This window comes from Eutrema salsugineum, unplaced genomic scaffold (genome assembly GCF_000478725.1).
Source record: "Eutrema salsugineum unplaced genomic scaffold, Eutsalg1_0 scaffold_3, whole genome shotgun sequence".
NCBI classification, from domain to species: Eukaryota; Viridiplantae; Streptophyta; class Magnoliopsida; order Brassicales; family Brassicaceae; genus Eutrema; species Eutrema salsugineum.
Genome location: NW_006256756.1, coordinates 17884664 through 17900920, shown reverse-complemented (window position 1 = coordinate 17900920; position 16257 = coordinate 17884664). Strand labels below are relative to the sequence as shown.

The following is a 16257-nucleotide window of genomic DNA, read 5'->3' as shown; positions in this document are numbered from 1 at the left end:
GATAAAATAAAAAAGATAATAATTTAACCTGAAAGAAGAAAAATAAGATGATGAAGACATAACAGAAAAGGAATAAGAAGTAGAAATCAGAAACGATGATGAATAATAAAGAAAATGGTGAGAAATAAGAAAATCAACGATATATAAATCAAAAAAGTTGAAGTTGAAGAAAAAAAAGATGTAAAAAAGACGAGTGACAAAAAAAGATCAGAAGAAAAAGTAGCACAAGAAAGAGAGATACAGAGGGAAGACAATGACCAAAAATAAAGAAAAGATGATTAAGAAGATAAACTAAATAATAAAGAAGACGAAACAATAAGAAAACAAAAAACGATTATGTGATGACGAAAATTCGTGTTTGTCTTAATTCAATTGGTTTGTGGGTTATAGTTACATGTTAATATTGTTTTTCAAGTGTTAAAATTTGTGTGATGTTTACTTTTTGGATTAGTTATATTTTAATTTTATGTCTCAAGTAATTTTTGAATTCTTTCGAGTGATAAGATAAAATTTTGTATGATGTTTTTAAAATTCTTTGGCCAGCGTAAAGCGTAAGCTAAACACTTAATTATATAAAAAAACTGTATTTTTAAATAATATTGCAATAAAATTGAGATAATTTTAAAATTTTTCCAAACATAATTTTTTTAAAAAGACATTGGAAGTTTTTCGAAGTAAACACTTCTATAGATAGACATCATCGGTTTTTTGGTTTTTTTTTTCTGGCTATTTGATTGTTCGGTTGAAGTTTAACCGAGTAATCCAAAACCAGATTTCTTACTCAAGTAGTTAATAACAGTCCGCAAAAACAATTCGCGGAATTATCCTAGTTTATATGAAAAGCATTCCAATTGTTAACAGAACTCTGTACAGAGCCTTAAAGTCAAGAAGTTTGTAAAAGACAAGGAAAAAGAGGAATTGAATTACATAGCTACTAAGTCATTTTCGCATATAAATATGGAACGTAAGCAAAAAGGACTTCTATGGCTTAGACGAAACATAACTAGTCTTCATACTCTGTCTCTTCGTCGTCATCATCTTCATTGTTTTCCCCAAACCTCCAGCCATCATCCACATTCTCTCTATCCTCCTCTGTCTCTTCGCTATCTTCTTCTTCTTCTCTTTCTCCTTCTTCAAACATGTCTTTTACTTGCCATGGTTTTTTGGTAATACTTCCTTTTGCTGGAGAAGAGGTTGAACCTTTCTTTCCAGCTTTAGCTGGTGGTGTCCTCATGTTTGGCTTAGCTCTACTCTGTTGTTTATGTATCTGGCTTTTGGCGTTAATAGCGTTTTTCCTGTAAAAGTCTTGGTCACTCACTTCTTCCAAATCATTCCTGTCACAGCCGTTGTGCTTGTTCGGTGTGGGGTTTTCCGAGTTCTCTTCTTGTAAATGCCCTGGATGCTCTCTCTTCAAGTGAAGCTTAAGCTTGTACTCATGTATGTAGGCTTTCTCACACCCTTCGTATGGGCATGCGTATGGACGATCCAAAGACACTGAGCCATAAACCGCTGCAGGTGTTTTGACAGTCCTTGATACTTTCTCGGCGGGTGGAGTATATTTGGGTGTATCTCCAGCAACATTCTGTTAAAGTGGTTATGAAATTGAGAAAGATAAGATCTAAGAAAGATGCTAACAAAAGATGGATAAATAACGGTGTAAACATGAGAGAATCTATGCATTTGTTCTGGCTATGCATCGTTCACAGCAAAATTTGAGTATCAACAGTTAACACTTTTGACACCAGAATCGTTTAAAAAATGTCTGTTTCGGCCAGTTTAAGCCCATTAATAGAGTGCCGATATTGCAAGACGGTTCGAATCATGCAACATAAAGTCAATTATCTAATTCTATGCTCCAGAAATAAAGATAACACAGCATTCATATGCTTCCAACGAGTGAGATTAGTAAAACTTTAACAATAATAGTTACTAAACCAAAGGGTAATAAATACAGACACACAGGTTTCCAAAGCAACACAAATTTCCACCTACTCTGATAGATGCTGACTAAGGAGGGATCCGTCTTAACAAAAAAACATGTAATTTCTGGAAAAAAATGTCGAGTAAGTGACAAAACCAAAGGGAAAAAATAAAGACAAACAGGTTTCCTAAGCAACACAATTTCCACCTACCCTGATCAATCCTGACTAAGGAGAGCTCTGTCTTAACAAAAGAACATACAATTTCGGAAAAAAAGAATATCGAGGAAGTAACAAAACCTTTTCATGGTATGCAGCAACATGGTTCTTTAGCTTGTATTCATGAGCATATCTCTTTCCACACCCAGAGTATGGACAGATGTGATAATTTTCTTGTGAATGAGTCTTCATGTGAGATCTGAGATTAAAATCCAAGGAGAATGCCTGCATCCATCATTTACGAAAAGTTAGTTACATCCTGTGAACGAATTTTAAATTTACAATAGCAGCTAACACAAACAATGACTAATTCCAAATTGTCATCAATTTGGCTAATGAGAGTTACAAAATCGATCACCTTTCCACAGCCTTCATACGTGCATACAAAGTCCCTCGCCCCAGTATGAATAAGAAAGTGCCTCTTCAACTTTGAACTATCCAGAAATTTCTGTTACAGAAAACAAAAGAAGATGGGTCTCGCTGATAATCATGATAGTTAATGTTAAGCAGGCGAGGCATCACATTCAGATTCTTATACCTTTTCACATCCTATGTAATGGCAAACATACTGCCTTTCTCCATGAATATGGGAATGCTTTCTCAAGGCACTAACATCAAAGAAAGTCTTTCCACATCCTTCGTAACTGCAAAGAAATAGAACTTCTGTTGTAGGTTCCGGCTCAGGCACTGGAACCTCAGGCTCTTTCTCTTTTTCTTTCAGTCTCTTCACGGTTTCCTCTGTACCGTAACAGAAAAATTTGCATAAACACCAAATGAGACTAGCTACATACACTTATATCACAAAGCGGAGAACAATATGAAATTAGAAAAAGTATCAGGAAGAAACAACAATGAGCACAAACAATTACATCATAAAGAGAACAACAATAAGCACAAACTGAAATTAGATCAGGTATATGGAACAACTAACAAGCATATACAATTATATCATAACGAGAACAACAATAAGCACAAAACTGAAATTGAATGAAGTATCCAATTGAACCTGTGACCCATTTGCGAAGATAGCACTTCCCACCTGTAGCAACAATATCTTGTGGTACCCTACAAAAAGGAGTACAAATACACAATCTATCGTCTATTATCTGATAAGTAATCACATGTTCTTTTGCATCTTTTTTTGAATCAGAAGGAAGAAGAATAGGTTTGAAATTACCACTCCTTGATCCACCTTACAGCAGGAGCCTTAGATTTAAGAATGGGACGTCTTTCGAACGGATTATGATAAGGATATTGCTGATGCTCCATCAATTACGAATTGGTGTGGACAAATTCAGGGAAGAAAATTAGGGTTTACAGTCTGTCTGGGGAAAAGAACGACGGAGGGGAATGAGGAGAGGAAGAGACCTTAAGCGATACTTTGATAATGGAGTATCGGTTCGACTACGGTGTTATACCGTTTTGTAGACCGGGGATTAGAACCGAAGTCTCTCATTCTTGGTTTTTGCCATTCCGGCTCGACCGATTTACATTTGTATGGTGACATGTGGCAGTGCTTAAAAAATAAAGAAAAAAAAACATAGAAAAATAAATCTCAAATAAATTATAATTTTTTTTCTCCTTCAATCTCAAATCCCTAAAATTTCTCCCTCAATTCCACAATCTTATCACCCAACTTTTCATCTTCTACATTAACCATGAACTACCGTTATCGATCTATTAAAACTGTTGGAGGTCGCTATTTTCTTTTCCATGGATCTAATTATCTTTCTCATATTCTTCTCTTTTTTTTTCCTTTTCTAATCGCTGATTCTGGTTTTTCTTCTACGTGATTCAAGGTCAAAATGTCACTGGAGTAAACCCCTATTAATCAGCTGAATTCTTCAAAAAAGGAATGGAAAATCATAGCTCTATTATCCCGGACTTGGGATTATTATCCCAGAGATAAACCTGGAGTAATCCTGGGCATGGAAGTTATTCTTCTGGATGAAAAGGTACACATGGTTACATGGAATTCCATCAGTTTTGTTTTTTTGGTACTTCACTGGTTCTAAAGGATGTGACTTATGTAACAGGGTGATAGGATTCAAGCTTCTGTGAAAGAGAAGCTGTTAAAAAAATTTAGAAATGATTTACAAGAAGGAGAGTGTCGTGATATCATGAATTTCGAAGTGGTGGAGAACCATGGTGATTACAGAGGAACTGCACATCCTTACAAAATTAACTTCTTATTTATGTAAAACCGTGTGAGAAAATCCTTAATCTATCATCCTTTAATTTCTGCCCATTTGCAGAGATCTTATCTCAGTCTATAAATGATGATGTTTTCATTGGTAAGTTACTTTTCTTAATAGCTACATGTTCTAATATTAGAATTATTTTAACAGGTTAATAAATCATATAATATATTGAACTAATCTCATACTTTTTTTTTTCTTCTGCAGATATAATTGGTGAGATTGTAGACATGAGTGGTATTATGGAGAAAAGCTTTTCAGGAAATTCTTCAAAGTTGTTGGATATTGAACTCAGAGATCTCAAGTTAGTAATTAAGATAACATTTTTTAATTATATAATTCTTCATAGTACTTTGTTAGATTTTATGATTTTCATTGTAGTGAGACAATCATTGTACTTTATGGGAAAAACATGCCGAGTATGTGGACTCTTATGTCAAGAGCAACAAGTCTGGTCAATTTTACTTAAGAGTCTTATGAGAATAAAAAAAATACAATAGTAACAAGATTATTTGTGTAAATTTATGTCTCATTTATTTTTTCTTTGATCCACTTAACCAATTTTTTTTTTGTATTTAGGTAAAATATCTGTTCAAAACTCACGTTTCTCTACAAAAATAATTTTTAATGGTGATTTGGAAGAGGTTAATGTATTTAAAACAAAGTAAGTACTTTCTTCAAAATTTCTATGTGCCTTTTAAGAAAATATTTTTTCTCATGAAGATCTTGACCCTTTTTTTTGTGTAAATTTCAGGATGGCAATAGGTCATACGTCTGTATCATCTACGATTTCTCCACTGATAGCACCGACCGTATTTAAAAACACCATAGACTCATTCCCATTAAGCAGCTGGAAAACTGTTGATCAATTTACATCAGCAACTGAGGTAAAAATAATTATTTGTGATTCACAAATGTTGTGGTGTTTAATTGGTAGGATTATTTTGCTGGGTTCGACAAAATATAATCCACATGGACTTATTGTGCTTACTTATTTACAATCAATCGAATTTAACTTGATTTAAATAAACCAACTTTTGTATTTTACAGTTATTTCAATTTTGTTATTAGGAAAGTACTTGTGTGGCGTTTGCATCAATTTTAGCATTTCAAAAGGAGCTTCCTTGGTACTATGTTGGATGCTCACAATGTTTTACAAAAGCTACACCTTATTTCAACCCAGAGACTGAGGAAATTGAGTCCAACAAGTATTCTTGCGACACTTGCGACAAGAATGAAACCACCACAAGTTTAAGGTAGTTTCATGTTCACAATTTTTAGCATTTAACATTTATGTCAATCTTATGAAACAAATATTTATTTTTTTTTTATCGAAATATACTAACAGGTATAAAGTGCATCTCAAAGTAGCTGATCATACTGCAACCATATATTTTCTACTATTTGATAGGGAGGTTATACAGCTCATTCATAAATCTGCCTATGAATTGCTTGAACAACAAGTGCAGGTGCGTTTTGCATAATTTTGACATAACATGTTTGTACTCCACATAGTATGGATAGAAGTACAAAATATTTTAATTTATGCATCTTCCTTTTATTTGTTGTTGTTTCAGTTTAACCGTGAGGGTGAAATTCCTCAAGAGTTAATAGATTTAGAAGGAAGGAAAATTGTTTGGATGGTACAGAGAAGACTTATCGACAATCAAGTTTTAAAGTGGTGAAACTCACTGAAAAACTTGAAACTATCCAGAAGTTTGAAGATAATGTCATCTTGATGGTAAGTTAATAGAGCTTTGCCACTTAATAGCACAATAGTATTATTTAGTATGAATATTTTATAACGTAATTTTGTTTATTAACTTTTAGGATACAACACACTCAGAATTGCCTACAATTTCAAGCACATCTAATGCAATTCAGATTATACATTTCTAAAAACTTTTGTTCATAATTTATAATTCTTAAGTTATATGACTTCCTATATTTTTTATTTATTATAGGTCAAAAATTCATCTTCGGAAGCGAATAACAATGAATCAATACCCTACTCTCCTATTACGCCAACTACAAAGCGGCAGCGTAATGATGTATTAGATGATGGAGTTCAAGAATCATCAACAAAGATTACAGCAACATCAAAGCTGGATTTAGTATATTACTAAAGCACAAGTCACTGCACCAATTATATGGTGACATGTGGCAGTGCTTAAAAAATAAAGAAAAAGAAAACACAGAAAATAAATCTCAAATAAATTATAATTTTTTTTCTCCCTCAATCTCAAATCCCTAAAATTTCTCCCTCAATTCCACGATCTTATCACCCAACTTCTCATCTTCTACATTAACCATGAACTACCGTTGTCGATCTATTAAAACTGTTGGAGGTTGCTATTTTCTTCTCCATGGATCTAATTATCTTTCTCATATTCTTCTCTTTTTTTTTCCCTTTTCTAATCGCTGATTCTGGTTTTTCTTCTACGTGATTCACGGTCAAAATGTCACTGGAGTAAACCCCTATTAATCAGCTGAATTCTTCAAAAAAGAAATGGAAAATCATAGCTCTATTATCCCAGACTTGGGATTATTATCCCAGAGATAAATCTGGAGTAATCCTGGGCATGGAAGTTATTCTTCTAGATGAAAAGGTACACATGGTTACATGGAATTCCATCAGTTTTGTTTTTTTTTGGTACTTCACTGGTTCTAAAAGATGTGACTTATGTAACAGGGTGATAGGATTCAAGCTTCTGTGAAAGAGAAGCTGTTAAAAAAAAATAGAAATGATTTACAAGAAGGAGAGTGTCGTGATATCATGAATTTCGAAGTGGTGGAGAACCATGGTGATTACAGAGGAACTGCACATCCTTACAAAATTAACTTCTTATTTATGTAAAAGCGTGTGAGAAAATCCTTAATCTATCATCCTTTAATTTCTGCCCATTTGCAGAGATCTTATCTCAGTCTATAAATGATGATGTTTTCATTGGTAAGTTACTTTTCTTAATAGCTACATGTTCTAATATTAGAATTATTTTAACAGGTTAATAAATCATATAATATATTGAACTAATCTCATACTTTGTTTTTTCTTCTGTAGATATAATTGGTGAGATTGTAGACATGAGTGGTATTATGGAGAAAAGCTTTTCAGGAAATTCTTCAAAGTTGTTGGATATTGAACTCAGAGATCTCAAGTTAGTAAGATAACATTTTTTAATTATATAATTCTTCATAGTACTTTGTTAGATTTTATGATTTTCATTGCAGTGAGACAATCATTCAATGTACTTTATAGGAAAAACATGCCGAGTATGTGGACTCTTATGTCAAGAGCAACAAGTCTGGTCAAAATATTTTAATTTATGCATCTTCCTTTTATTTGTTGTTATTTCAGTTTAACCGTGAGGGTGAAATTCCTCAAGAGTTAATAGATTTAGAAGGAAGGAAAATTGTTTGGATCATTCGTCTGAATGGTACAGAGAAGACTTATCGACAATCAAGTTTTAAAGTGGTGAAACTCACTGAAAAACTTGAAACTATCCAGAAGTTTGAAGATAATGTCATCTTGATGGTAAGTTAATAGAGCTTTGCCACTTTATAGCACAATAGTATTATTTAGTATGAATATTTTATAACGTAATTTTGTTTATTAACTTTTAGGATACAACACACTCAGAATTGCCTACAATTTCAAGCACATCTAATGCAATTCAGGTTATACATTTCTAAAAATTTTTGTTCATAATTTATAATTCTTAAGTTATATAACTTCCTATATTTTTTATTTATTATAGGTCAAAAGTTCATCTTCGGAAGCGAATAACAATGAATCAATACCCTATTCTCCTATTACTCCAACTACAAAGCGGCAGCGTAATGATGTATTAGATGATGGAGTTCAAGAATCATCAACAAAGATTACAGCAACATCAAAGCTGGATTTAGGAGAAAGTGATAACAAAGAAATCAACAAAGTCAGATTGTCCAGAAGCTGCAAAGACCCTAAGAAAAAGTGATCTCATGTATGCGTTCAATCAACTTCACTCTGAACAAACAGTGTATTTAGAATCTTTAATATTAACCTAAGTTTTCTTTGTATTGAATCTTTAGGTATTAGATGTAACTGTTTTCTTAATTTGTATTGAGTCTTTGGATATTACATGTGGTTTTCTTTTTAATAACCCCTGATTTCTTAAGTAAAAAAAAGCTTTCGTTCTAGAACATTAAACAACTGCAATATAATCCTTTAATATTCATGCTCACAAAGAAAATGTATTTCTGTCATGAAAAACAGTGGTACGTGTTAAAACATAATAACTACATTTACAGATAGATGTTAGGCTGTTAGCTTCCTAGAGAGTTTATTAAAGACTATTAATTTCAAAGTCTTTACCTGCTATTTATTGCTTCTTTGCTTTTTTTTACTCTTAAGTTACAAACGTATTATTTATATTTTGTGAGAAAAAAGAATGTGATGCAAATAAAATAAATAAATAAATGAAGAAATATTTTACTTTTATGGTGTTTTAGAATTACGAAGAAAACAACTAAAGTTTTGAAGTTGAGTTCCAAAAATATGGAAATGAGACAAGTATATTTGTGTGAATTTTTATTAATTATTTATCTGGTTTTATTGATTTTTTTTAAAAAGTAACATTTATTTTTTATATAAAAGTATTTATAAAAGAAATATTGACCCGTGCGTAGCACGGATGATAATACTAGTCTATATATATAAAGTAAAATGACTATTTAAATAACAATATAAAGATGTGAGAATGCATATTTTGTGAAACAAATTGTGGTATCACAAAATGTTAACATTTCAACCTAATCTTTAAAACATAAAATGAGTGAAGTTCCCCTTAAAAATTATACAGAGCTCAGGTTAGAGAGGTGACATTGAGAGTGGTTAGAAAAAAGAAAACCCTGAGAAATATTGAAATTTCAACCAGTTTAATATGTTGTGTGTGGTTCAAGATGTTGCATTGATGAGAGAGAGAACATGAGAGGGAAAAAGAGGTGAGAGGGAGAGGGAGAGGGAGAGGGAGATGAAGATAGAGAAGGAGAGGGAGAGGGGGAGGGAGAGGAAGATGGAGAGGGAAATGGATGTAGAGAAAAAGAGAGATTATGAATATATTTTAGAAATATGTTAAAGAATTGAGATATTTTTAAATAATTAATTGCCTATTACATTTTTTTTTTTTGAATGCAACAATCAAGAATTGTATATATTTGAAAATCATAAACATATCTACAAACGAAATTTGATTTGAAATTTTAATTGATATATTATTTGATTATTTTCTAAATATTATATATTAAATTATTAAATACTATAAATATATATAAAAAATTGAAATACAAAATCTAATGAAAAAATTGATATTGTAGAATTTTTTTTTAAATATGTCAACAAATACAATACAAAATTCCGCGCGAAGCGCGGATCAACCCCTAGTGGGCCTTATAAAGTCAAAAAAGCTTTTTTGTGTTATTTATTGATTAAGCCAATAGAGCTAGAATTAGGGAAGGTTTACACTACTGTGGTTGTTACAGATTTGTGTATAGTTTTGAATTAAGAATTTATATTAATAGGCCAAATTTATCTTGAATCGATCGAGAATAGAAATATATTGAAAAAAATTAGATTTGCATTAATTTAATCGAAGGAAAATACAAAATTTCTCATTGTGATGCGGACATCAACCCAACAAGCCAACTCATGGTGAGATCAACACTTGGAGACATCTCATTAAGCCCATCCGAAGCTGAACCGACGAAACCAAGCATCAATGGACATGAGAGTCTAGCCAAGGACTCTTATCCATCAGACCACTCAAGCATCTTGGCGAAACCTTTATCCAAACCATTTAACAATCTTACATCATCTGGTATCAGAGCTAAAAGCTCCTATCCTTAGGTTGTGTTCCTCCAACCTCTATCTTTTGATTTTTCTGTTTTGCTTTTGTTTTATTTTATAATATAAAAAATGTTATAAAAAAATTATTTGTTTATCTAAGTTAGGTGTGATTCTTTTAAGCAAACATTTGAATCTATGTCTTTTGTGTGAGATTCCTTGAGACTAGGTTTCTGAACTCATCACAAGGGCTTTCACATCCTTGAGTGGCGTTCTTCGACCCACCTTCAATACCATCTTCTGATTTAACATGAGAGAGCATTAAACCCAGCTTGTTTGATCCCATATCGATCTCCACATCATCCCTTGAACAACAAGAAAGAGCGTTATAGCCAGCTTGTTGTTTCCCATCAGTCCATCATGCCCTCGATCTTATATCACATAGAGAATGATTACAAAGAGGAATTCGAGTATAATTATTTCGTTAGGATTTTTCCGAATGAGACAATTGTTATCTTGATGTGATTCGAGTTTCTTTTATACTTCTCTTCGAGATTTGAATTTCCTCTGTGCATATCGGACCATTTTATTTTACATCGTTTTTGCAATTTCTGTAACAACCCGAGCTGTTAATAGAATATCTTTAGCTTAACTGAATATCTCAGAGCTGTGAGCTCGCCAAGTCGTATACGTGCACGGTGACACTTAGCTGATCTGTGAATTGCTAATGGGCTGAAACCTGTATTTGGGATGATTATTTATTTGGCCTAATTCCGACTATTTTTCCAAATTTTCCAAATTATATTTTTGAGATGGGCTTCATAAGCCTTTCGTGTCAAGGAAGGCCTAGAGGATGCTGGGAAGACATTCCTTGGGTTGGATTGAGTTGAGGCATTGCTGTCGAGACATATAAACACTTTGAACGCCAACAAATCCAATGGTGCTTAGAATCCCAGGAGCACATGTTCATTCTCCGTTTGTGTTGTCTCCCAGCTTATTAACCAACTTTGATGAAGGGTTCAACTCGATCCGAGGTCAGAAAGGTTGTTGTATGAGGTGATCTTTGAGGAGCATTGAATTGATCCGGGAAATGGTTCCAAGACATGTCCTTTTTCCGTTTGCAATAACTTTCAGCTCACAGCTAAAATACTCCTGATTACAAGTGTTCTGGAATCTCGACTCAATGCTCTCAAATCTTGATGAGGACACCGGAAACTGAATCGGCAGGAAAAGGCTTCGTCTCAGGTCATCTTTGGAGCGTATCGGCGATCAGGAATTTTTGGCCGAGAGACACATACCATGGTTCCGGTTTTGGCCGAGGAATGCAGCACACAGTAAGACTATTGGCCGAGATAAACCTTCCTGCGGTAAGGTTTTTTGGCCGAGAAACTCCAAATGCCCACTTTCCACATTTCTTCACATTCTTTCACCATTTCTTACACTGACTCCATCTTTTCCACTCCAAACAAGCTCCAGGGTACTTGATTGACACTCTAAACATGCAAGACTCACTTAGACCTAATGTAAACTCCTAAAAGCTAAAATAATGACTAAGTACAAAGAAATCTATCTAAAATATATGAATGGGACTCTATTCTTGGACCAAAAATGCATCCTAAACATGAAAAGATATGAATATTGTTTGAGCCAAAACTCGCACAACCAAAAAATTGTTAAGGAAAACTTAAGGGATCCGAAATTTCTAGGGATTTATCGCAAGAACAGTAAGATCAAAAGAAGGTTTTTTGCTGAAAAGTGTTTAAGTCTTATTGCTCTCGAGTTGTGAAAAGTTACAGAATGAATGGTATACATCGTCTATTTATACTAATTCTCTGAACCGCCTAGCCGAGAATCTCGGGAGAGATTTTCGGAATATTTCCTTATCGCCTCGTGCGGCTCACCGCCTTTGTATTTTGCCTAGGGTTTCTATGGGCTTCGTCTCTCAAGGCCATGGTTCGGCCCATCTGAACTTCTCCACGGCTCGGCCCACTTGCCATTTGAGTCGAGACATGATTTGGTCCACTTCACCGAGGCGTGGCTCGGCCCAAGCATGTTGAAGTGCGGCTCGGCCCATTTCTCATGATACGGCTCGGCCCATCTATCTTTGTTTACGGCTCTCCCCATTGGTCTATCTTCACGGCACTCCCACTTGGTGACCACGGCTCTCCCACTTGTCTTGGTGACCACGGCTCTCCCACTTGTCTCGGTGACCACGGCTCTCCCACTTGTCCTGGTGAGCACGGCTCGGTCCCTGTTTGGTGGACGGCTCGGCTACTTTGTATTTCTTATATACTTAGTCATTTTGAGATGGTTTTATCTGCTTGGGGTGAAAACCGACCCCAACAGTTAGCCCCCCAGCTCGTCAGTTTCGGAGGCGAGAATGACGAGGTCCATTACTCCTGACTGTAGGATAAACCATCGAGTCAAGCTGTTGTGACTTAAGCCTAGGCGAGGTGTTTCGGGAATATAGATGCCGAGGCGTTCCCAAAGGATGCCGAGGATGCCGAGGCGTTTCAAGAGGGTGTTGAAGACGCCGAGGTGTTAAGGGCGAGGCGATTAGTATTGGCGAGCCGTGACGAGGCGATTTAAGAAGGTTATGCCGAGCCGAATAAATGGCGAGGCGTTTCGAGAGAAAGTTGGTGCCGAGCCGTTTCATTAACGACGAGGCGTTTCAAGAGAGAGCTAATGCCGAGCCGTTTCGTTAACGACGAGGCATTTCAAGAGAGAGTTAGTGCTGAGCCGTTTCGTTAAAGGCGAGGCGTGGCGCAGTCTGTGCTGCTTGATGAGATATCCTTGGGAAAGAGTGTACGTGAGGCGATTTGATAACGGGGACAAGCGAACTGTTTTTCCCGGAGTTTCTTTTAAAATGACGAGGCGTTTTTGCGAAGCTTTTCCAGAAAATACAATGCCGAGGCGTGTTAGATATTTGTCGGGGGAGAGTGTTACACCGATGCACGTGATCTAGATACGGCTTGTTACTGGATTAAGTCAGAAGATGCCAAACCGACAAGGTCAAAAGATGCATAGACGAGAAGGCAAGACAGTGCCTAGAAGATGAGCCGAGACGATGGCTAGGAGACAAGGCAAGAGGATGCCTAGGCGGCGAGGCAAGATGACGCCTATCCAACGAGCCGAGATTATGGCTAGGCGATAATGCAAGAGGATGCCTAGCTGCCGAGCCGAGTTAACGGCTAGGTGACAAGGCAAGAGGATGCCTAGGCGACGAGCCAAGATGACGCCTAGCCGACGAGCCGAGATGATGGCTAGGCGACAATGCAAGAGGATGCCTAGCTGCCGAGCCGAGTTAACGGCTAGGCAACAAGGCAAGAGGATGCCTAGGCGACGAGGTAAGATGATGCCTAGGCGACGAGCTGATGATGGCTAGGCGATGATACAAGATGACACTTAGGCGACAAGCCGATGACGGCTAGGTGATAACGAAAGAGGATGCCTAGCCGCCGAGCCGAGTTAATGGCTAGGCGACAAGGCACGAGGATGCCTAGGCGACGAGCCAAGATGACGCCTAGCCGACGAGCCGAAATGATGGCTAGGCGACAATGCAAGAGGATGCCTAGCTGCCGAGCCGAGTTAACGGCTAGGCGACAAGGCAAGAGGATGCCTAGGCGACGAGGTAAAATGATGTCTAGGCGATGAGCCGATGGTGGATAGGCGATGATACAAGATGACACCTAGCCGACGAGGCAAGATGATGCCTAGGCGACGAGCCGAGATAATGCATGGACGACGAGTAGAGATAATGCCTAGGCAACGAGCCGACCTAATGTCTAAGAGACAAGGCGAGGTGATGCCTAGGCAACGAGCCGATGATGGCTAGGCGGCGAGATGATCTCGACGAGGCAAGATGATGCCTAGGCGAAAAAGGCAAGATGATGCCTAGGCGACAAGCCGAGATAATGTCTAGGCGACGAGCCAAAATAATGCCTAGGCAACGAGCCGAGATAATGCCTAGGTGATGCCTAGGCGATGAGTACAGTAAAATGATGCCTAGGTAACGATCGAAGATAATGCATAGGCAACGAGGCATCTTCGTTTAGATGACGCCGAGCCGTGTTTAGCGATAACGACGAGGCAATTTTCATTGGCAATGCCGAGCCGTGTTTAATGATAACGGCGAGTTGTTTTCATTAGATGATGCCGAGCCCTGTATAACGACAAGGCGGTTTCATTATATGATGCCGAGCCATGTATAACGACGAGGCGTTTTGTTTTTATTAACCAAAGATGATTTCGGGCCGTTCATTGAGATTTATCCATTCTATCACTGAGAGAGGTCCTCATTGAGGTGAGCTGTTTTAGATTGTTTTGAGAAAGAATCTCCGACTAACGCCGAAGTATTTTTCAAGTAAGTTATGTGTTTTATAGACCTTGTTCTCTTTGAGAGACTGATCGTTCGTGAGGAAGAGTCGGGCGTTGCAGCCAAAGTGTTTAGCTTGAGCCTGTTTTTTTCTTGCCGAGGCGTTAGCCCAGGGTTTCTCATTGATGAGGCAAAAGTTCAAGAGGATATAGTGTTCTCTTTGGAATATGACTATAGACCCGCGTTCCCGAGAGGGTGAGTGAGTTTTGCCGGGTTTTAAGAGTTCACTTCGGTTTTAGAGAAAGCGATGTAGTCTCGACTTATAATCTCGTGTGCGATAGTGGACTGTGGCGACCGATACGTTTTTGGTCTGAAATTTGTATAGCGCGCTTAATTTTTATCCATAGAGGATGTAACTTGCACCCCCGTCCTAGGAAAGGTGGTAAAAGTCCATTTAGAGAACTTTGTATTTGTTGTCTCGTTGTGGCCAGCAACGAGACGAGGCGTACGGTGTTTGGATACCAAAGTAGAACTTTGCCGAAGCAATGCAAGATCAATGAAAATAAAGTGCTTCGTAAAACAAGTAAAATGTTTAGCCGACGTAAAACAAGTAAATAAAAGACTAGCCAAAGTGACAGCAAGTGAATGAAAACTAGCCAAAGTGAAAGCCAGTGAACGAAAAAATGAAGTGAAATAAATCTAGAGATACCTGACTTGACGAGCTAAAAATTTAAGATATGGTGTAAGTATGGTGTATACGTACCTACTCCCCCCCCCCCTCTTTTTAGGAAGGGGGACAGCTGAACCCGTCCAAGGACGGGCTGCCTACGTACCGTTTGCAGGGATCAAGCTGTTCCGTAGTTCATGCTGGTCGTGGTGCATCCTTAGTGATAGTATTTCTTCAGATCCGGAGTTAAAATCGAGCTCCGGATTGCTGCTTTCGTCGCTTCGTACTGCTTGTCTAAATTCTTCATTTCTTCCTCGTTCACAATAAAGTCTGATGATCGTTGCAGAGCGTCCTGAATTGTTTGCGGCGTGTTCAGCGCTATCTCCCTTCGAAACTCTGATTCGTACCATAGGGATCGTTTTAGGGCTTCAAGGGCGGCCTTGTCACTTATTCCTTCTACTTTGGACACAACAGCTTTGAACCTTGTCATGTAATCCCGAAGCGGTTTGTTAGGTCCTTGAGATAACGTCCATAGATCAGCGTCGAAGGTGCCTCGCTCCATGAACATCGAGTACTGCTTCAAGAACAAGGCGGAGAGCTGCTGGAAGCTGTTGATCGAATTACGTTCTTGCCTTGAGAACCATTCTAGTGCGGCCCCTTTGAGATGCTCTACAAACAGCAGACAATAACCGCCGTCTTTTTCTTGCTTAGTCAGGTTGGCAGAGTTCCTCGTGAAGGCTCGTCCCATTGCTATGCGGAACGCTGTGATATGAGCTTTCGGGTCAGTGGTTCCTTCATAGAAAGGGATCCTGACTTTTCCGGGCTCGGGGATCCTAGCCTCTGTGATCCTCGTCGTGAATGGGGTTCTTTTGGTTTCCTCGAGCATTCGATCAATCTCCGGCGCGGCATTTGTCGCATTATGCACTTGAGATTTCATGGCGCGTAACTCTGCCACTGTCCGAGCCATTGAGGCTCGCAACTCTTTGATTTCGAGGGTTTGCGCGTGAGTCATTCCCTTTTATTGGGGGAGTCGCTCCCGCTCTTCTCTCCTCGGCTTGTCTTCGCGTTTCGTCTGCTCGATCCATTGGAGGTTTTCTTCTTCTTCAGTCGGGTTG

The 16257-nt window shown here is 37.5% G+C and overlaps 1 protein-coding gene and 1 pseudogene across 1 annotated transcript; one reads left to right on the top strand and one right to left on the bottom strand.

The window, feature by feature from the left end:
- Positions 1–910: 910 nt before the first annotated feature.
- On the bottom strand, positions 911–3515 carry LOC18014875 (zinc finger transcription factor YY1). The gene is made up of 6 exons (XM_006397302.2): positions 3316–3515; positions 3145–3203; positions 2677–2876; positions 2497–2586; positions 2220–2363; positions 911–1582 (listed from the first exon to the last, which is right to left on the bottom strand). Exons 1-6 carry the CDS (start codon positions 3405–3407, stop codon positions 1004–1006), a joined length of 1164 nt encoding a protein of 387 aa, XP_006397365.1. The 5' UTR covers positions 3408–3515; the 3' UTR covers positions 911–1003.
- A 428-nt stretch (positions 3516–3943) lies between these two features.
- On the top strand, positions 3944–8316 carry LOC112085501 (annotated as a pseudogene).
- Positions 8317–16257: the final 7941 nt, after the last annotated feature.